General features: G+C 34.6%; 1 protein-coding gene across 2 annotated transcripts in view; it reads left to right on the top strand.

Moving 5' to 3' along the window:
* LOC149796276 (F-box/WD repeat-containing protein 7-like) overlaps positions 1-24,165 on the top strand; it is a 91,309-nt gene that overhangs the window by 44,260 nt on the left and 22,884 nt on the right. For both annotated transcript variants that reach the window (XM_089960915.1, XM_089960913.1), the window contains exons 8-11: positions 1,072-1,335; positions 7,333-7,446; positions 11,586-11,767; positions 22,322-22,547. In XM_089960915.1, the coding sequence (XP_089817041.1) occupies positions 1,072-1,335; positions 7,333-7,446; positions 11,586-11,767; positions 22,322-22,547 (786 nt within the window). The remainder of the gene's footprint in view (positions 1-1,071; positions 1,336-7,332; positions 7,447-11,585; positions 11,768-22,321; positions 22,548-24,165) is intronic.

Raw genomic sequence — 24,165 nt, 5'->3', positions numbered from 1 at the left:
AAGAAAATGAGTATATAATTAAAAAAAATGGGAACATATGAACTCATTTTGTAGGATGGATATACTGCACTCCCAAGTTGATTCTATACCCATCTGAAAAAACTCATTTTCCTATACAAATGCAGTAACATATATATATATATATATGACAACATGTGCAGAAAAGTTTTTCTTTTTGTCCAAAACGTTGTTGTTTTCTCTGCCTATAACAGAAATTAGCAATTGTTGTACTCATTTAGTTCTTGAAAAATATTTTCTAACATTATTTCATATACAGTGTTACAGTGTATACCAGGATTATTGTTAACCAGGAAATTGCAGTGAAAAATTGCACACATGTACACAGTCCGCCTCATAAACATTGCACAAGCTATGCATAAAAGTTTTGCAATATTGATGATGTAAAAACTAATTATTGACATAAAGCAATGCCATGATTAATGTTCCATAAACGTGTATTTAACAAATACAGATGGTGAGAATACATAGCCAAAAAAAGAAACTGATGTCATCTCACATCAGCAGCTATGTGGTCAGAGTTGGTCTTATCTATGTGGTCAGAGTTGGTCTTAACTATGTGGTCAGATTTGGTCTTAACTATGTGGTCAGAGTTGGTCTTAACTATGTGCTCAGAGTTGGTCTTAACTATGTGCTCAGAGTTGGTCTTAACTATATGGTCAGAGTTGGTTTTAACTATGTGGCCAGATAGGACTTTTTGATGAACGGAACATAGTTTTTGAAATGGTCAGTATGTGCTAATGATGAGCTCTAGCATCAAACCATAGAACGATTTTTTTAGCTCACAGTACCTGTTTTCTTATCCCTAGAATTTTTGTTTAGCTCACAGTACCTGTTTTATTATCCGTGGAATGATTTTTTAGCTCATAGTACCTGTTGTATTATCCATAGAATGATTTTTTAACTCATAATACATATATGTTGAATACTGTACATGAAGTTGTGTTAGCTTTTTTGTTGTTAATATCAGGTTCAACTTTGTAATCCATTCAAGCATCTTTTTGCAAAGCCAAAGTAAACCATCATTATATTTAAGTATAAATTTTGTTGCAGCTTGCACTGTATGTTCTGTCATTCTTGGAACCCAAAGACTTGCTCCAGGCTGCACAAACCTGTCGCTATTGGCGTGTACTTGCTGAGGACAACCTTCTGTGGCGTGAAAAATGTCATGATGAGAGTATTGATGAAGCTCTTGTATTTGGTAGTAACCGTTTCCGTCGGCGTCAGGGCTCACCAAGAAGTCCATGGAAATGTTTGTACATGCGACAACATCAGATTGAGCAGAACTGGAGATCAGGCCCGATCAGACCCCCTAAGGTATGACTAGCAGAGGATTTTATATCCCCGTCAGGAATGAAGAAAGCCATATAATATTGCTCTGTCCATCCATCTATATGTATGATCATCTGTCTTTCCATCTGTCAGCATTTATGATCATCTTTTTGTATCCATCCATCTGCATATGTGATCATCTTTCTGTCCATCTGTCTGTAATGTATGATTTGTCTTTCTGTCCATCTGTCTGTATGTATGATGATTTTTTCTGTTCATTTGTCTATAGGTATGATTGTCTTTCTGTCCATCCATCTATATGTATAATCTTTTTCTGTCCATCCATCTCCATCTATGATCATCTATCTGTCCATTGGTTTATATGTATGATCATCTTTTTATATTCATCCATCTACATCTATGATCATCTTTCTGTCCATATATCTTTCTGTCCATCCATCTGTATGTATAATCATCTTTCTGTTCATCCATCTGCAGACCTGCCAACTCTTAAGATTTTGCCGTAAGTCTTACGAAAAAATGACCCTTAAAATACAGACTTATGGAATAACGCAAAAACTACTGAAAAATGATTGTTGCCGAAAAATCCAGATAATTGGTTCATCTGTGTTTGGTTTGGATCCGGCTTTCATGAGAAATAGTGGAATTAGTCAGGGAACCAAACTAACTTTACAGCAGTACCTCAGGTGCTCTAAATTGCACATATTTTTCATGCAAAGCATCTGCATGATGAAATGGTTGATTATAGAATTTTTAAAAATGGCATCCAGCAAGCGATGCATGTTGAAGACGAAACGGAAATTAAGCCTCTTAAAAAGTGTTAATAATCAGCACAGAATAATAAAAAGAAACAATCTAATTCTTGTGAATAAAACAAGAAAGGGACACAGTTACGTTTATTGGATATATCTCATGGTGGGAGATATGATTTCCATCAGCATGTGAAATGGAAAAAACAAAAAACAATACTCAAGTCAAATTGAGAAATAGCAACAAGCCACTGAGCTGCATAGGGTTTGGAACTAACGTTTGTTCAACTGTGCTAGTGGTAAACTAGGTCTTCGTTTACTTTGCAGACATAATGTTTACTGTCGCTGCATATTTCGGATACCGAACTTTTAAATACATTTTCTTGTTTTGCAATAGTAGATTATGATATTTTGTTACACCTTACTGAAAACTGGTCAGACTTATGGGGAAAAAATCGACTGCCTTACTGAGACAGTCTCATCAGGGTTGGCAGGTCTGCATCTGTATACATGATCATCTTTCTGTCCGTCTGTTTGTATCTGTGATCATTTTTCTGTCCATCCATCTGTATATATGATCATCTTTCTGCCCATCCGTCTGTATACATTATCATCTTTCTGGCCATCTGACTATGTACATCTTTCTGTCCATAAATCTGTATGTATGATCATATATGTGTCCATCTGTGTGTATGATCAACATTCAGTCCATCTATCTGTATTTATGATGATCTTTTCTGTTCATCTGTCTGTATGTATGATTATCTTTCTGTCCATCTATCTTTATGTGTGATAATCTTTCTGGCCATCTGTCTGTATGTATGGGGTTGGTATATGTGAACCTACAACAAAGCAGTTCAGGTTCACATTTAATACAATTTCCTTTTGGTCAGGTACCCAGGTAACTGATTGTTAGGATTTACAGGTAATCAGTAGAAATTTCCCAAAAAATGTATATCCCTGTACATAGCTCGCTTTGTCGTTTTGATAATGTTGGGAAACTGATCTTTATAACTGTTATGTACAAGTTTCCAGAGCTCACAGATGTTATCTTTTGGAAAATTCTGTTCCAAAACAGGATTTTTCACTAAAATAAACTTTGTTTAATCAGCGGTTTACTGACAACTCTGGTACATTTCTTAACTGTTCCATAATGCTGTATTAGAGTTCTTAATCCATCATGCCATAGTCTGTTTGTGCAGACAGAGGTATTCAAATAAATATCTTTACTTCTAAAAAAAATTTAACTTTATTTATTCAGTTCATCTTAACTCTGTTATGGATATATGGTTTTGTAGCATATTGTTATGTATATTTGATTTAATTATATCTGATCTAATATATATTTATTTCAGTTTAATTGATTGTTTGTCAGTTTTAATTTTTTTTTTTTATTTTTCATTACATGCTATTGTAATGTAAATTTATTCACTAGAGATGATACCTTTTTTCAGAAAATAATTTGACCTCGACTGTTGCTTTATAAACACCAGGTGTTGATCTAGATCCTGGCCTTGATTCAAAATTAGTAGCAACCATGTAAACAAGTTCTATTTTATTTTAAAATGATTGGTTGTTGTTGAGGTCATGATGGGACTATGTGTTTAAGATGTAAACAATGTTTTTAAAAATTTTATTTCTTAGAGTCAAGCAATTGGTTTCCATCAGGGCCATACTGGGTGTACATGTATTTTAACAAGTAAATAATTTTCACAAGGTTCTGGAACATGATTACGTGACCCCCTTTTTGCATTTTAGAATACGATATAGCCTTTGTTTTGGAGAGATATTCTCAGTAGTAGTTGGGCTCTTACACTGGAAGTTGTATGTTGTGCTGTTTGGAGTTATTTCAAATTACTTGGTATAATTGGATTCAAAAAGGATTAATTCTTTTTTCCTGGGAAATATGTGTGCTCTTGTGAAATTCTTGAACGAAGGCAGCTCTTTAAAAAATTTATTTAGATTTCCAAAACCAGAGTGATATTTGTTGTTTCTACAAGGAACTGTAGACTTCAGCACTACAGATTACAGCATACGTCATCGTCTTCCATCTTGAATTCTTCATCAGGACTCGAACTTGAAATCATTGCAATATTTTATTATTAGGATTCCTAAAATTTTATTCTTGAATTATTTTTGGATTTTATATAGTTCATATTTTTTTTTCATTTTTACAGAATTTTTCCAGGGAAATAAATTATTGTATTTTTCAAAGCTTGTTGTTTTCACTCTTTCTTGTGTTACTGTTTATTTGAGCCTAAACAGGTGACATAAGACATATGATCCACTGAGCTAAATTGATTAAGAAATGAAAATTGCTTTATACATTTAAATTGTCCATATTTTAATTAGGCTCAATGCTCTGCTCTTTCTACATTTAATTTTGAAATACCACTTAAAGTTAGATTGATCATCATGCCGTCTATATTTGACCATCCAACATGTACATCTAACTTGTAATTAACACCATTTTCGGGCTCAAAGTAACTCATTAGTATCTCCATTAACACTTTCCCAGCACCAAAAATCCAATATACTTAATAAGTTCCAAAAATATTGTCATCATCACCGTCATCAGCCAGTATTTGCTGAATGAAATTATAACAGACCACAGAGAGAATCAAACATTTTGGGTTTTCTAGGTAGCCCATATTTTAAGCACACATTTGTTCAACTTCCTTTATGGAAGGTCCAAATAACACCATAATAATGTTTATTCCTGGACACCATGTGCCAATAAAATTTCATTTTACAACTGTTTATGACATGCTTGAAGAGCCTAGATGTGTAAACAGTAGCCTACCTGAAAAACAGATGTTGTGACAAGATCGGTTACATAAAAATTGCATAATTCGCCAAGCACATTTTCATACACGGGGCTTTCAGCTAATCTGCAGGAGTTCTAGTGCATTATTGTTCTACAAGTTCGCAAATCCGTACAAATTTTGCACAGTTCATGCAATCGCACACCCTGACAGCATCTCTGTTTAAGTACCTTACTTATCAATTAATGACTTCAGTGTTCAGTTTCTCAGTTGATTTGCTTAGACTTTCTGTTTGTCACGCAGGGAATAACCTTCATTAATTTCTGATTGGTGGTTATTGTTTAACCTGGACCGTAACAATCAATAACCAGCAGTGAGAATTCATTGTAATATATTTCACTGTGTCACACACTGGTAGGGTAACTTTCAAATCAAGCACAGTAGACATGATACAATTCAATGTAGAAACTTTGCATAAAAAGTGGTTATGAAATGATGGGTCAAGTCCTACATTATACATGTGGAACACTTTTGGAATGTATAGTATATGCTGAATATGGCTGGATTAAGTTAATTAGCATGGAAAGGGGGGTTTGGCAAATTACAAACCATGTGTTAATTTATAGACAGCAAACAATTATTCTCAATAGTCTTCTTCGTTTTTACAAATAAAAATTAGTACATGTGACTGCAGAAACTGTTTCAGATGAATTCTAATTTTAAAGAATCAAAGGGCAAACAAATAATAGTTATTCATGGCTGCTGAAGACTAACATAAATTGCTTATGGTAAGTATCATCTTGTATTGATTCTCCATCTCTTGTACTGATATGTTTATAATTACAGCAAAAGTATTGATGCATTGATATATCGATGAATTGTTTCACCCCTTGCTATTAGTAATATTAGTATTGGCTGATGACCCAGCATAACTGTTTTTCTGTGGCTGTAAATATTAGGATTAGCTGATGACCCAGGGTAGCTTTATTTGTGTGGCAGTGGTGTTAGCATTGGCTGATGGCCCATAAAAAACTTGTTTTTATGTGGCAGTGGTTATTAGGATTGGCTGATGGCCCAGTATAACTATTATATGTGGCAGTGGTTATTAGGATTGGCTGATGGCCCATAAGAACTGTTTTTATTTGGCAGTGATTATTAGGATTGGCTGATGGCCTAGTATAACTATTTTATGTGGCAATGATTATTAGGATTGGCTGATGGCCAGTAAAAACTGTTTTTATGTGGTAGTGATTATTAGAACTGACTGATGGCCCATAAAAACTGTTTATGTGGCAGTGATTATTAAGATTGACTGATGGCCCAGTATAACTGATTCTTTGTGGCTGTAAATATTTGGGTTTTCTGATTGCCCAGTATAACTGATTACTTGTGGCAGTGATTTTTAGGATTTGGCTGATTGCCCAGTGTACCTGTTTCTATGTGACTGTCAATAGTAAGATTGGCAGATGGCCCAGTAAAACGTTTTATGTGGCAGTGATTATTAGGGTAGGCTGATGGCCCAGTATAACTGTTTTGTCTGGCAGTGATTATTAGGATTGACTGAGGGCCCATAAAAACTGTTTTTATGTGGCAGTGATTATTAGGATTGGCAGATGGCCCAGTATAACTGATTTATGTGGCAGTGATTTGTAGGATTTGGCTGATTGCCCAGTGTACCTGTTTCTATGTGACCGTTAATAGTAAGATTGGCAGATGGCCCAGTGTAACTTTTTATGTGGGCAGTGATTATTAGGATAGGCTGATGGCCCAGTATAACTGTTTTATCTGGCAGTGATTATTAGGATTGACTGAGGGCCCATAAAAACTGTTTTTATGTGGCAGTGATTATTAGGATTGGCAGATGGCCCAGTATAACTGATTTATGTGGCAGTGATTTTTAGGATTTGGCTGATTGCCCAGTGTACCTGTTTCTATGTGACCATTAATAGTAAGATTGGCAGATGGCCCATTGTAACTTTGTATGTGGCAGTGATTGTTAGGATAGGCTGATGGACCAGTATAACTGATTATTTGTGACAGCAATTAATAAGATTGGCAGATGGCCCAGTATAACTGCTTTATGTGGCAGTGATTAATAGGGTTGGCTAATGGCACAGTTTAACTGTTTCTTCATCAAAAATAGTTTACCCAATTAGGTTTAGCTGGTGGCCATGGATAACTTTTTCTATGATATATTGACAAAACAGGAGTTTGTTATAATTTCTTTGTGCATTTATTTAAGATCATGCTATTTTACATTAAAGTGTGTCCATCTCTCTGACCTGCCTTAAATTTAACATTTATTTTACTTATTAAATCCATAGTAGACTACAATTTATTACTTATAAGTGTGACTGCACAAGTAATTTCATACTTTGATGGTCATTGTTCTCTTTTCCATCAAGACGTAAAAACACTAAAATAAGATCTACCATCTTCCACATCTGCTTACCAGATCTATTATTTTGGTGTTCTCTACACAAGATCTAAATACCTTTGCTTTTCAGGTGCTTAAAGGTCATGATGATCATGTAATAACATGTTTGGAATTCCATGGAAACCGAGTTGTCAGTGGTTCAGATGACAACACACTTAAAGTGTGGTCAGCATTGACTGGCAAGGTGAGTGGCTCCTGCACCATCAGTATGTTGAGGGGTAAAATCTGTCATGTTAAATTTAATTCATTTAGTAACACTTGCATTATTATGCATTAGTATTTTGAGCTACACAGTTCATAGACCAGAAGGGCTTATGGGATGGCTTGCTGTCCATGCCATGCCATGCATCATCCATTGTCTGTTTGTTAGCATGAGTTTGTTTTTGCTCCTCCTAAACCACTTGCAGGATTGCCATGAAATTTTACACACACATTTATCCCGAGATCTACTTGGTCCCACTTAATAAATGGTGCTACTCAACATCAAGTATGGGCACCATGCTGACCATTTTGAAAATTTTGGATGGATCGTTATAGCAACATTAGGTGTGCACTAAAAGACTTCTTATAATGCGTAATTGGTTCTAATTGAAAATTGTGCCAAATTAGACTAATTTGGATGCCACAGCAGCCATCTTGAAAATCTTGCTATTGCAACTCCTTCTGAACAGAATGTCAAATTGATGAGATTTTTATCAGGAGACATCTTATGTCCAGTTGTTCCTAAATGAAAATGGTGCCTGTCATAGAATCCATCTTGAATCATGTTATCACTACACTACTTGTAAGGACTGTATATCAGTATGGGTTTTTTGCTGAAAGACTTCTTATATTGTCTACTCTGTCATAAATGAACATGGTGCCAATCTGACATCCAATATGGAAATCACAGCAGCCATCTTCACAATTTTTATCTCCCTGCTCTGGAAATGAAAGCCATCAACATGAGACTTTCATCAGAAGATTATGTATATAATGCTTAGTTGGTCTTGAATGAAAATGGTGCTGCTATCTTCAAAATGTTTTTATTGCAACTCCTCTGTAATGGATGGACATATCAGCATAGGATTTTCACCGAAAGACTTCTTATGGTGTTTAGTTGATCCATCATGAAAATGGTGCTGATCTGTCATCCAACGTAACCACCAAAGCAGCTATCTTCAGATTATTTTTATCACTACTTTTGAACTGTCATACCAACATGGGGTTTTCACCAGAAGACTTCTTTTGATGTCTAGTTAAAACACATGCTGATCTGACATCTAGTATCCATGCTACAGCAACCATTTTTAAAATCTTGTTATCGCTATTCCTACATGGAAAGTCAAATGAATATTTGGTCTTCACCAAAAATCTTATGATGCCTTGTTGGTCACAAATAAAAATTGTGCTGATCTGATTTCCTACATGGCCACCTTGAAAATCTTATCATAACTCCAAAATAGAAAGTCATTTTAGTTTATTCTAATTATGAGATCTAGTTTGTCCTGTATGGAAAGGTTCTTGACCTGCTATCATATGTGGCTGCCATATCCAGAATCTTGAAAATGTTCCTTTCACTACTCCACCTAAATGTAAAGTCATATTGACATTGATTTTTCACCAGAAGATTTTGTAGGGTGTGTAGCTGACTCTGAATAACAAATATACCAGTCTGACCTCCATTATGGCCACCTTGATGGCCATCATGAAAATTCTATTATTGCTTCTTCACCAGAATTGATGGTCATAGTGAAGTAGGGTTTTGTACCAAAAAGACTTATTATAATATCTAGTTGGTCCTAAATGCAGATAGTACCAGTGATGTATCAAAAATGGCTGCCATAATAGCCATCTTGAAAATCATGTTATCACTACTTCTTTTAATTGAATGGTCATATTGGAGTTTCCACCAGAAGTCTTCTAATGATGTCTTATTTGTCATGAATGAAAATGGACCTGATCTTAATCCAATATGGCCACCACAGTGACTGGTTTGAAAACCTTATCATTCAGTTTTATCAGAGATGGTTTCAACACTCAGCAGTTAATAGAGGGAAATGGTCTTTTATTGGAAGAGAGTCAGTCCCTTAAGGGGACATCTTGTATTGAATTCCTGGAAGAGTGTCGGTCCCTTCAGGGGGCATCTTTTATTGAATTCCTGGAAGAGTGTCAGTCCCTTAAGGGGGCATCTTGTATTGAATTCCTGGAAGAATGTCAGTCCCTTAAGGGGGCATCTTGTATTAAAGTTATTACAATATGACTTTTATATTTTTTTATTAAGGCATAAGAACAACTACATTCCAACCAATGTGGAGACCATTATATTATGTCCCATTCTTGTCTGGTAACAAAAACAGTTTGTTCGCTACATACTTGTTAAAAGTTTATTGTTTTATGTGAGGCAGCCTAGTTCATAAAAATGGTAATATGACTAATAGAGGACAGATTTTATTAAGTATACCTAGAAGAAGAAAAACATGAATTTTGTAGACAGGTGATTCAAGTCGGAAAATAAAGCTGGAAATTGTTTATGTCATAAATGACAGGCTGTAAGTACAAGCACTTTACAGCACCTCAGCACAGTAGTGACTGTAAGGTGCCAGCTAATGTAAATGTTTGTGAAATGTAAAAATCAATTGCACAAACACTTTGGGAAAATAAACTGTTTCAACAAAAATGTAAATTTTGAAGTAAAAGATAAAGTTTGAACAAAAAATAATAGAGTTCTGTTTAATGTGTATAAAACAAAAACATAACACATGATATATGGATTGCATTTCATCATAAAACCCAGTGTACATGCAAAAGATTATATAGACAATTGCATTTCCTCAAAAGGCACAATGTACATGCAGAAGATTGGAAACCACTAGTAGCACTTCAGTGTTTTTGTTGGTTGAACATTGTTCTTTTCACTTTTGCAGTTAACCAGAAATGCATTTCCTAATCTACACATTCCATAGCTACACATTCCATAGTTACATGTTTCCTTATCTATGCATTCTATATCTACAAGTTACCTTATCTGCACATTCCTATGTAATATCTTTTAGTATGCTTTTAAAGACAGAATGTTATTTAGCAATTTTTTTTTGTTGTTACATGTCTAGGCTGTTACATATGTAACAGAAACGAATGAAGACAACAAACTTTGTAAAATCTTACAAATAATTTATTTCCATAGGAAAACAAGGTAAAAATGAGAAAAAGAACATGGTTTTACAAATCAAATCCAGAATTAATCCAAGAATTAAGAAGTAAAAGTCCTATTATTAAAAAGTTCTAAATGAATCTGAATTTGAATCCTAATGAATACCAAAATAGATGGCAATGATGTCTTTTGCAACCTCCAATTTGAAGGGCCCTGAGTGGTCTAAAGCGCTTTCCATTACAGATCACTACCATCTTACCTCTGTCTGCGTGGGTTCGAGTCTCGGATTCAGCCAATGTGGATATGTGAGAAGGCTTGCCAGTAGCTTCTCAAGGGTCAGTGGTTCTTTCCGGGGATTTCCCGGGTTCTTCCTCCACCATTAATACTGGTTGCCATGTATAGCCTATCGTGTGCTGAAAAATGGCATTAAACCCTACAACAACAACAACAACAACAACAACCTCCAAAGTACTGTTGTGTCAACAGTTCCTTGTTAAATCACAGAACAAAATTAATCCAGTTTTGAATTCTGAATAAATTTCAGTGAATGTCTTTGTTCAATAATTCTGTATGAGCACTTATATATTTACAGGGAAAAGAATCTTTTTTATAAAATAAAATTTCAACTCAAACTGGTCACAAAGAAACACCTTTAAGTGTCAATCATTTAGAACCCAAATGCCCAGATTCTATCCAGAAAACAGTTATACACTAATTTAAGACACAAAACAGATTCCCATATGGTCACATGGTCACCCTTCCAGAACAAAATAGAAGCTTTTTACATGCCTAACATCATTTACTTCCTGTATGGCCTTAACTGAAATCAGTGGTTCTTACTCTGGGAAAGAATAATAAAAATAATAGAAAAAGTTGTTTACCAGAACCCTTACTGGTTCTGAATCAAGGTCAGGAACTAGATACATTGTTTCTATATTAATAACAGTCTGGTCAGACTTAACTGAGTTTCTGAAGAAAACAAAATTCAAATCGAGTAGACAAAGTTACCTTATAATAACGTAATGGAATTTTAAAAGAAATTTAAACTAACAAAAGATAATTAAATTACATATGCATAACAGTTTCACAATATTTTATTCAACAATGCTTTATTTTACAGTATTTTATTTAGCAGTATTTTGTATAGACATGTTTTATAAACTTGTATATTGATATTTTTATTTATCTAGTGCTTGCGAACCCTGGTGGGGCACACAGGAGGGGTGTGGTCCTCCCAGATGCATGGAAACACAATTATCAGTGGATCCACGGATCGTACTCTTAAAGTGTGGAATGCAGACTCCGGACAGTGTATTCATACACTGTATGGACATACATCAACAGTACGCTGTATGCATCTCAATGAGAGCAAGTAAGTGATCCTTAACACAAGTTACATTGTCAGGGGATAAAATCATTTTAACACGAGTTCTAAACAAGAATGGTGCCAGTTGGACATCCAGTATGTCTGCCATGATGGCCATCTTGAAAATGTTATTGATACCTCTCTGTCAATGGCTGGTCTTGTTGACATTTTATCACTGAAAGACTTCATATAATATCTGGTTGGTCTTGAATGAAAATGGTGCCACTTGTCCACCATGGTCCATCTTGAAATCTTTTTTAACTATTCTGACTAAGCAGATTTTGTTATTGACGTGGGTTTTCTCTGCTGAAGAACAACATCCATGGTGAAGCATTTGCTAGCTTGGCAGTCTATATACCAGAAGGAAGCGATCCTACCATCAGATCAGCCCATGTTGGCTGCTATGGTGTGTCCTTGAATTACTTTGGCTCTAAATAACTTGTGAAGCTGTGCTGTAAAACACCAAACCAGACCTGAATGAACATTGTTATGACACCATGGTTTTAAACTAAATAACAGAAAAGAGTAAAAACTAACAGGTTATGTAAAATTCAACCAGAAATAATAATTTTCCTAGAATACAAAGTGAAAGTTTAAAAGAACTTCCAATATTGTGTATTAAATCTTAAACAGTCTTAAAAGTTCTATCATAAGTCCAAAAGTATAGAATATTCCAAATAAGTTCCAGCAGTCTTCCAAATAATTTCCAATTTAATTTTGAATGTGCTGATGTGTCTGTAGCTGCAAATGTGCTAACGTGCCAACTCTCATGATGTGTTACAAAGATATAATCCAAAAATCTCCTTGAATGAATTAACAATAATCCCAAAGTAGTAATTTAGTTCTACAAAGAGCACTTTGTAATTCCATTGAACAATCTAAATAAATAAATAAATCTTAAAAATAAAAACTGAACACAACAATAAGACTGGTTCCATTTTGGATGTTATGATAGGAATGAGCATTTTGAAATAAATGGCATCCATATAAAGATCTAAGACACAATAACAGAGCCAGAATAAAGGATATTTTCCCATCAAATTCGTAAACAGCTTGCTTCTAGAATATTCTTAATTTCTTAAAGAAAAAAAACCATATGTTGAATGTGTGTGTGCCTCCAGTTAATAATTATCTTAATGCATAATGTAAAATCATAGAGAAATATGAGCTATGTATAATATTGTTAACAAAATAACAAGACATTAGTCAGGAAGGCCCTAAACTTAATTAATGACCAAGGCCAGTCACACAATATAGATATAACATAATCATGGAGAAAAACAAACACACAATACAATTTGAATATACATAACGTTATGCTGAACTGTCATTTAGTATGGCAGCCACAGCAGCCATCTTGAAAATCTTTTTCGTAACTAGTCCTCCAGAATTAATGGTTTTATTGGGTTTGAATAAAAGATAAAATGTCTAGTTGATCCTAACTGAAAATTTGTTCCTCAAAAATATAATATGGGCATAATATAGCCATTTTGAAAATACTATCACTACTGCTCCAGAGTGGATGTTCATACCAGTATAGGTTTTCATTTGAACAAAATGTTGGTCCTAAATAAATATCAGCCATCTTCAAAATCTCTTCACCACTGCTCTTCAATAGATGGTCATATCAATTTAGAACTTCTCCAAAACACTTCTCACAGTATGTTGTTGGTTCTAAATGACAATGATGCCAAAGCAACCTCCCAAAATGTGAAAACTCTTGTAATAACAACTTCACATGAGTGAATTGTCATACCAACATTTTAAAAAAAAACTATTTTCTTAAAAATATTTTTTCCTGTATTAAAACAATGCTGATCTAACATCCAAAAGTAACAGCCTTGATGGTCATCCTGAAAATCTCCAAAATGTATCAACTTTTGGTTTTCACTAAAACACTGTCATAACAATAAGCACAATGAATGAAATTGTATTCATCTGATATCCAACATGGCACTACAGTGGCCATCTTGAAAATCTTATCACTGCTTCTCTTGCTTTTAAATTGTTTTCACTGCCTGCAATGTTTAATCAGTTCTGAATAAAAATGATGCAATCTGACCACCAGACCTAATTGACCTTGGAGTCAAATCAAAGGTCTCTGCTTGTATTTTGCACACACTAAGTTTATAAACACAGTGACCTGTACAAGTAAACTATGACCAGACTTTGTAGCTAGCTTTGCATTCCAATAAATGAGGTGATAATCAGTACTCAGACATTTTTTTTATGTCTAAGGTATTATCTGAAGTGTTTAGTTTTGCTGCCTTGTACACCACAAACATGAATGGATTTTATCAACCCAGTTTGTGGATATACAGTCAAACCTGTCCTAACTGTCACCATTGCTCAGCAATCACCTATTCATAATGGCTATACTAATTTCCCCATCTGCCAGAAAATTTCCTATTGTCTTTCTGCAGCTATTAGCCAGGTATTTCCTAACCAAACAGTGGTTTCTCCCTGCCTTAAGTGGTCAGTGGAGCATATCTACACACTGACTGCTCAGTTCCTGCAAACTGATGTTTTGCTTCATGAGGAAGACATTGTTTAGATAGAGGAATATTATGTGAATTAATGTGCGAGCATTTTCTTATCTTGCTTTTACTCATAAATGTCATGTTGACAAGAGTAACTCTCATATGTCCAATTCGACTGCAGAGTTTTTATCATTAGGGTAGAGGATCGAATCATTTTGTTTGCAATATAGTTGGAAAAATAGTTATGCTATCATAGAAGAAATTTGCCAATGTGACATATATAGTTTGATATCTTCATCTATTTGCATGTGAATTAAAGCTATTTCTGAAGAAAAAGTTACTCTTTGAGAATAGATACGCGTTACATCCCTTTTAAGGGTCAGGGTTCATTTAATATTGAAAACTGTTAAGTTAGTCCATGTTACAGTTAATGGGTCACAAATGGATTTCCTTGTCATTAAAAGCTTCTCACATAAGCCAACTTTTGTTTGAACTTAGCATTTTGAGCATCTGGCTTTACCAGATGCTTTTTTAAAGCATAAGCAACTGTTTACAAGTGAAACTAATACAAGCTGGCAGGCTAAAGAGTCTCTTTCATGGTCATACGTAGGCTATAAGTCAGTAGTGAACTTATTGATTTGTCATAATGCTCAAAACAAACTTAGCTTAAGATCACTGGGGTTTTTAAAGTCATTGTTGATTGAATTTATAGGATTAATTAAAGCAAACAGAATACATTAATCTTGTGTGGAACATAAATTTGGGAGATAACAACATATACATGTATTTTATGATTTTTTTAAAACAGTACTCTACTAATAATAATATTAGGTGCATAATATTCATTAAAAAACATCTTTAAAGATTAACCCTGTGTACAACAGCCAGGTTTGCCTTTACCATGGATATCTGCTGTTGCCAGGTTTGCCTTTCCCATGGGTGTCTGTTGTTGCCAGGTTTGCCTTCCCATGGGTGTCTGCTGTTGCCAGGTTTCACTATTGTTGGATGAATACCTTGAATGATGCGTTACGACTCTAGGTCTTAAACTGTGTAATGAAAAAAAAAGCGAAACCAACAACTTTAGTAACTTATTTCGAGAAGTTACAAAGTGAAAATTTAAGAAGTACAGTATTGTGAATTAAACCCCAAATAAACCTAAAAGTCCTATACAAGGCCAAAATTATAGTGTTCCAAATGAAATCCAAAAGTCCTATCACAAGGCCAAAAGTAGGGAATGTTCCAGATGAAATCCAAAAGTCCTATCACAAGGCCAGAAGTAGAGAATGTTCCAGATGAAATCCAAAAGTCCTATCACAAGGCCAGAAGTAGAGAATGTTCCAGATGAAATCCAAAAGTCCTATCATAAGGCCAGAAGTAGAAAATGTTCCAGATGAAATCCGAAAGTCCTATCACAAGGCCAGAAGTAGAGAATGTTCCAGATAAAATCCGAAAGTCCTATCACAAGGCCAGAAATAGAGAATGTTCCAGATGAAATCCAAAAGTCCTATCACAAGGCCAGAAGTAGAGAATGTTCCAGATGAAATCCTAAAGTCCTATCACAAGGCCAAAAGTAGGGAATGTTCCAGATGAAATCCAAAAGTCCTATCACAAGGCCAGAAGTAGAGAATATTCCAGATGAAATCCAAAAGTCCTATCACAAGGCCAAAAGTAGGGAATGTTCCAGATGAAATCCAAAAGTCCTATCACAAGGCCAAAAGTAGGGAATGTTCCAGATGAAATCCAAAAGTCCTATCACAAGGCCAGAAGTAGAGAACGTTCCAGATGAAATCCAAAAGTCCTATCACAAGGCCAGAAGTAGTGAATGTTCCAGATGAAATCCAAAAGTCCTATCACAAGGCCAGAAGTAGGGAATGTTCCAGATGAAATCCAAAAGTCCTATATGTCATGTTGTTCCAGAACAATGCAATCCAGAATGCCTTTGAATTAGTTCTCAGTAATGCCAAAGTAGTGTTTTAGTCTAAAATGTCAATGAGCGCTAGGTATTTTCAATGAATAAATAAATAATTCCTCTCAGATTATATCGGAACACAACTCCAAACTTGAATAAAAAATTTCCAAGGACTGATTTAAAACAGGAACAAATTATTCTTTACCAAGTCTCAATTTACGTATTACGTATTTCACTTAACCAAGTCTGTATCAAATGTTCTGAAAAACTAATCATTTCCATGAAAAAATTCACTTAATGTTGAAGTCAGATTTTAGTAAACATCTTATTTAGTACTAAAAATGATCACAAAAGTCAGGTCAAAAACTCCATTCACAGCCCTCAATCACAAGCATGACAAAAGTCAGGTATGCAAACAGTTTTGATCCACAGTCATCAGTGATGGACAAAAGTCAAGCACACAGTATTAACAGATGTCACTTAATATCTATGGTAGGGTCAAAAACAAATGTTAATTATTAGAGCTGGGTACTGTAAACAATTTTATACTGTGGTATCATGCATGATATTTCTGAACATAGCGCATTATGTACCACGGTATACCACAGTTATATTATGGACTAACAGTTTAATATTTTGAGGCAGGGTCCTGAATTTTTTAAACAAACTTCTGTATCAATAACTGGAAAAATATGTTGTGCTAATTTATAGCAGTATGTTGCCATATGATATCTATTATATTATTTGGAAAAATATAAATATCCTGAGATAAAAGAAAATAAAATATCTTGGGCCAAAGAAATAAATTGCAGCCTTCCCACAAAATTTAAATGGTCAGTTCCATATAGTAATTGAAGCTGTATGCTGATTGTTGAATAGGTTGTTGCCTAAAAAACTAAATTGGGATAATTAAGCATGCAACAGCTGACAACCGGTGAAAGACATTGAACTGAAATTAGTGTTGATAAAAATTAGGAAGTTTTGACAATGAAGCATGCAATTTATTAGCAAACAAGAAAATATTTTGTAGATTTGAGAAATTATGTTAAATTCAAAAGTAAAGGTACCATGGGTGGCCAAGTGGTTTAAGATACCCGACTTTACCAATCGCTGCCATCTCACCTCTCTCCACATAGGTTTGAGTCTTTTGCTCATCATTCATGGGTATGTGCAAAAGCTTGTAGTAACTTCCCATGGGTCAGTGGTTCTCCATGAAGCTTTCACTTTTTATTCCTCCACCCTATATACTTCCTGCCTTGAATCATGTTCTGAAAAAATGTCTTTAAACCCACAACAGGTACAAACAGAAAGCATTTTCTTTCCTGAAAATCTTGTGATGACTCAGTCTTACAAAAGGAATTTGTGTACTTAGCACATTAACATATCCTAATAAATAACTTTTAAAAATGACCTTTTTCTTAAATGTTTTTACCCAAATATCCTTCACAACACCTGATTTAGTCACCATGTTGGTATATGTCACACATGTCAAAGGTGATTAAAGGATCATAATTATATTGATAATATTCAAAATTAATCTGCTACAAATATTTTAGTTTTGTAAAAATAGTAATATTTTTAATACCATATATACTCATGTATAAGCTGAATAATTTAGGAAAAAATAAAGGCCTGGAAGAGGGTGGGTCAGCTCATCTGCAGGCCAAAGTCTAAACTGGAAAGTTTTTAAGATTTTTTTTTTGTTGACTACCATAATGGCTGTAAATCTTGGGACAAAAAATTCAGTGTCCTAATACACCAATTCCCTCGATAACTCGCGCCCTGATAACTTGCAAACCCGCTTATAACATGGTGTCAGACGTGGATCCCATTTTTTAAACCCGAAAATATCGCAAAAATATATCCCTATTTGTTGAATTTAAAGAAAATTGCAATCGAAATTGGTAACGGAAACTTTGATGTATCGTTCGTTATTATTGAAAACGGTAGATAGGACCTGGAGATTTTAATCAACACTCTGAAATATCAAATTTAAAAATAGCTCATACAATTTTTTACATTTTCTTTCCAAACGACATTCCTTGTACACTGCAATTAGCGGTATGTAAGGAAATTTCGGTCAATGAAAATGTCACTTACGCGGAGTGGAGGCAGTACTTTAATAAATAAATACAAATTAAATAATTTTTATCAATTGAAATTTGTGTTCTAGTTCCATCTTTTAGTTCCTTTTAAGTGTAATCATCATAAATGCAATGTGTCCTCTTGTAATTAAACGCAAAAGGCATCAATCTACCGTAACAGCTATGTCCACGAGCGTTTCTCTGAGAACCTTATTAAGTGCCAACCGTGTTTTGATAACTGAATTGTGGAAGTATCTGTTGTATTGTTGCACTGAAATAAAAGCTGGCCTCCTTTGTATTATCACGTTAATTATGTCTTTTGAATTAAAAAAAAGGAGGTGGAATAAAATAAAAGCTAAAAGGCACAAAAATCGGACTAACTTAAAATCTAGCGGCCTCGGACATATGACAGGTGAACTCACTTCATTTTATGAATCGAACACTGTAATAAACGTTATTGTGTATGTAACAGAAACTATCTTAAATTAACTGACTCTTTCATAACTAATCAAAGATGACAAGGCAGCCAAGCGAAATGAATACTTCGTAAAATATTGAGCTTGATTTCACAGATACGGACCATTGTGGGCAAGCGAGGTTCAGAGAATTCTTGAACTGGCATTTAGAGATATCCTCAGGGATGATAAGAAATTTCATTATTACTTCCATTGAAATCACGACATTACCATTGTACTAACTGAACAGTAAAAAAATTGAGTTTTGACATAGACATGTCACGAAATAAATATCGCGTGTTTTTGAAAAAAAGGAATCTTGTTTGGTGGTGTATCAACAGTTAGTCTAGTTCCCAAGTTATGGACTACCAATTTGGCAAGATACTATTAAACACCACTACGGGAACCAGACTCATCAAGAAAACAAAAAGCAGTGATGTAATACACAGGTTTTTCGTGTACACTTAATGGTTGTTCAAACCAGTTGGAACAATCTTTCATATGTTGATATTTTGAGAAAAAAATGTTATGTAAACAGAATAACGAACAACTTCATTAGAAAAAGTGCATTATAAAAAATTATTATCAATGTGATTGTAAAATGAGGATTCAGTCACTAAACAGCCCAGTTCCCTAATGCCACTCCCCCCCCCCATGGTTTTCTCGATGTCAAAGCGATTTTTTTTCTTCAATTTTTGGAGGTCCCTCAGTAACTCTTGCCTCGCTTATAGTGCGGTCTATGTTTCTGGACCCTGTTGTGCACGACTTATCGAGGGAGAGGTGTACGTGTATGCATGTGAAGAAACAAAATACATTCTCTGTGTCCCAACACTTAGTAAACGGTTATATACTACCATGATTGCTTTTGTTATTATTTTGCATGTACATATTTTCTGATTTCTCCAACACAGAATTAAATAAAGGTAAATAAAGACTTTATAATTCACAGGCCGGTTCAAGTTTTCTCAGGAGACCAGACTGTTCAATAATGTAAAGTACTTACACAGTGCAAATCGTTCCCTGTGTTGCTTTAATCCTTGTTTATTCCCAAACATATTAGATGTAGATTTTGTTTTGTTCATTTTTTCAACCAAATTGCATTCTTCCAGATAACACTTAAGCTAGTTGGTAATAGCTGTTTCATTTATGTTGATCCACATGCTCACAAGCTACCGCTCCGGTGGCCTAGTGGTTAGAGCATCCGCCTCAGATGTGGGAGGTCATGGGTTTGATCCCCGGCCGAGTCATACTGAAGACTTACAAAAATGGTACTAACCGCTGCCTCGCTTGGTGCTCAGCATTAAGAGGTTCGTGTCAGGACTGGTCAGCCTAGTGTCAGGATAATGTGACTGGGTGGGACATCATGCTATGTGTCTGCAACATGATGCCCCAGTGCTAGGCATCACTATAAACTGCCACACTGCAGACATTGTAGCGATATGACTGAAAAATTGTTAAAGCTGTGTTAAAACTCCAAATCACACACACACACACAGGTTACTCTTTTTGAATGATATAAGCGATGCTACAAAATGGGGTAATCTTGATGAAAAGATACACATGTTCAGTTGTGCAAGACACAACCAGCTTAACTGTTACATGTTCATGAAAGAATGGTAATAATAAAGGCTAAAATTCTGAATATAGATCAACTAAGATCACCATCAATTTTACTTTTGTGTTTTGGCTGAACAAAATCATAATTTTCCACACTATGGAAAGCTGGATGTTTCAGCATCTCCTTTGTTTATAATTAACAGATTTGTCTTTTGTTTTCTGACAGTAATACAGGCCAGTTAAGCATGAAAATGCTGAAACTGGCTTGGGTTAAGAGGAAATTTTGACTGGCAACTATACCAGTACTTTGATTGTAATTGCCTTTCAATCCATAATAATTTTGTACAACGGGGTATAAGGGCAATTAAATCAGAGCAAACTGCAACTCAGTTTTTATGGTATTTGCATAATTTTTGATGCATTATTTCTGAAACTTCTTTATTGTATTTTGTATTTATCATTAAAGTTTAGTGCAGTTTTGCCCATGATTTGAATCCAAGGAATGTAATTCATTCAGCGGAATGTACTTCATTCAGCACGTGTTCAAACCTACAATGTACATACAGTGGCACCATTATGTAAATATGCTCACTAGCCTAATTGCGAGCATTGAATCAAACCCTATTGTTGTCGTACTGGGATAATATTTTAATGAGTTAGGTATTTACAATTTCAAGGCAAAATAAAAACATAATTACTGGTGCACTGATATAAAAAGTCTAATGCAGTAATGCATAAACAAACAATATTCGAGTCAAATGGGAGAGGTAGTGTTAAAGCAAGCTGCAAATGCTCAATTCTTGTCGTCATCCGATCAAGTTATACAAAAATCTGTATTAGACAAAAAAGACAATAAGAAAACAAAAAATTACATAAATTTCTTGATTTTTCAAACAATTTTATACCATTTCTATGTAATTGTTGTACATGACAACCCAAGAGTTTTACACACTGGCATAACTATCTCACCACGGGCCCCAAAGGAAACTATTTGTACCGGCCACCCCTCTTACTGTCATTTTTTAAAATTGTTTTCCTGGATGGGCACGGCCCCCAACACAGCCGGGCCCCACAGCATGGCTGTACCTGCTACCACGTTAGTTACACCACTGGTTATACAGGTTATTTTTGCTAATGTAAGTTTGCCCAAATAAATGCATTTAGAACTTACCATGTGCATCTTGTGAAGTTGTCTTGGACTTTGGGTCGGCTTATATGTCACTCGTACCCTTTTTGATTTTATACCTTTTGAGTTTTCGGGGGTCAGCTTATATGCAAACGGGTTTATACACGAGTATATATGTTATTTGTCATGAAAAATGAAAATATGCTATTATCATCATTCAGTTCATAGCAAGATTACTCATAAGATTCCTTACTGATAGAAACTTGTGAACATGTTAACTCGCACATGTAAGAATTTTTTTTAAATACCAAATATGGTTTGTTGAAGTTCCTCAAGTACATCATAGAGCATTATTCCTTTAGAGGAAATCTTCAAGTAAAGTTCCAGTAATCTCCATCTGTTACATTAAGACTGTTATATTGTTATATATATTAACTCTGTGTAAAATCCTGTTTTAGTCAACTTGATATTTTATACACCTTTAAAGGTTGCTTCCTTGCTCTGTATAATTCACAGAGCATAAATATCTTGGAGTTCGACATTCTCACACAGTGTCGCACTGCCTTCATCAGTGATTACTGTTTATCTCTTGATCAACAATAGTTGATGATAAAGTCAGTGTCATATTGAGTGAATATTTTGAACTCTTAAGATATTTATGCTCTGAGTAAGGGAAAAATTCTAATAATCTTTATATTGTATGGTCAATAACATGAATGTTTGATGAGAGAGTTAAATAGTTAATCACAGTCTAATTAAATAAACTTTATTGGTATTAAAACTGCAAGTCAAGAACTTGAAGAAGAGGCTTTCAGAAGGAGATATGGGTGGTCTTTGTTTTTAGGTATGATATAAAATAAATAATTATGAAAAGAATATTAAAATATGCATACAACTTTTTAATAAAAGGACAAAACAAAATTAAGCAGGATGAAATTTATGTTTCCAGGGTTGTAAGTGGGTCCAGAGATGCCACTTTGCGTGTGTGGGATGTGGAAACGGGCAGCTGCCTACATGTTCTTCAGGGTCATGTGGCAGCCGTGCGTTGTGTGCAGTATGATGGAAAACGAGTTGTAAGCGGGGCTTATGACTACATGGTAAAGGTTTGGGACCCTGAAACAGAGACCTGCCTGCATACTCTACAAGGACACACAAACAGGGTTTACTCATTACAGGTAAGCTAAACACTAGCAACAGCTTGTTTGTACATGGTCTCCTTAATATAATAAGATGGGGTTTATAAAAATAGTAGAGTTACCCAGAAGAGAGATTTTCATTCAGTTGCAAAAAATAAAATGCAAATTTTTCCATCATATTTTATTATGCCTTGCCTGTTTGCAGCAATGTGATGTTGATTTAATCTAGCCATCCATCTATTTGCCTGACCCAAACAATGCTGGTTATCATTATTTTAGACACATTTCTGTGCACATGTTTGTTTGACCCAAAATGGTTATCATGATTGTGTTCATATTTCTATGCATGTTTGTTTGACCCAAAATGGTTATCATGATTATGTTCATATTTCTATGCATGTTTGTTTGACCCATAATGGTTATCATGATTATGTTCATATTTCTATGCACATGTTTGTTTGACCCAAAATGGTTATCATGATTATGTTCATATTTCTATGCACATGTTTGTTTGACCCAAAATGGTTATCATGATTATGTTCATATTTCTATGCATGTTTGTTTGACCCAAAATGGTTATCATGATTATGTTCATATTTCTATACACATGTTTGTTTGACCCAAAATGGTTATCATGATTATGTTCATATTTCTATGCATGTTTGTTTGACCCAAAATTGTTTTTATCATGATTATCTGCATATTTCTATGCATATTTTAAATTGCCTAATCTTATTTTCAGACCAAAACAGATTGGGTTTTTCAGTTTGTTTTTCCCTATTTAACTATTTGTCATATCAACAAGTGTTTTCACTTTCTAGTTTGTCAAAAATGAAAATTGTACTAATTTGAAATCAAATGTGGCTGCCATTACCACCATCTTGAAAATATTTGTTATTGCTACTCCTGCTTCACAGATAGAAATATTAAAAAAGGGTTTTATGGTGAATTTTGGTACTTTATTGAAGACAGTGACTTGTACATGTACAGGTGAATTTTGGTACTTCATTGAAGACAGTGACTTGTACATGTACAGGTGAATTTTGGTACTTCATTGAAGACAGTGACTTGTACATGTACAGGTGAATTTTGGTACTTCATTGAAGACGTTGACTTGTACATGTACAGGTGAATTTTGGTACTTCATTGAAGACAGTAACTTGTACATGTACAGGTGAATTTTGGTACTTCATTGAACACAGTGACTTGTACATGTACAGGTGAATTTTGGTATTTCATGGAACACAGTGACTTGTACATGTACAGGTGAAGTTTGGTATTTCATTGAACACAGTGACTTGTACATGTACAGGTGAATTTTGGACAGTATTTGTATATAGTTGCAACTTAGTTTCGCTTCTGTTACTGAGGAGTTAAAAAAGAAATGGATATATTGGGAGATTCTTGAAACTTCTTTTTAGCCAGTAGTGTTATTTTCTTTTATGAACTATAGTGTTTATTACTTTTGTTATTGTTTCTCTTATTTCATCTCATTTAGAATAAAACAGAAAGGCGTTACTGAACATGGGTTTTCCATTTTGTTAGCTCTACTGGTTTGAGTCCAGAAGAGCTTATGGGATGGTCTATTGTCCTCCTGAAAGGAAAGCCATTTCGACACAAGGGTTTTCACCAAAAGACATTACACAGTGTCTGATTG

This window comes from Sinohyriopsis cumingii, chromosome 6, assembly GCF_028554795.1.
Source record: "Sinohyriopsis cumingii isolate HCF-2022 chromosome 6, ASM2855479v2, whole genome shotgun sequence".
Lineage (NCBI taxonomy): Eukaryota > Metazoa > Mollusca > Bivalvia > Unionida > Unionidae > Sinohyriopsis > Sinohyriopsis cumingii.
This window is presented reverse-complemented; position numbering and strand designations above follow the sequence as displayed.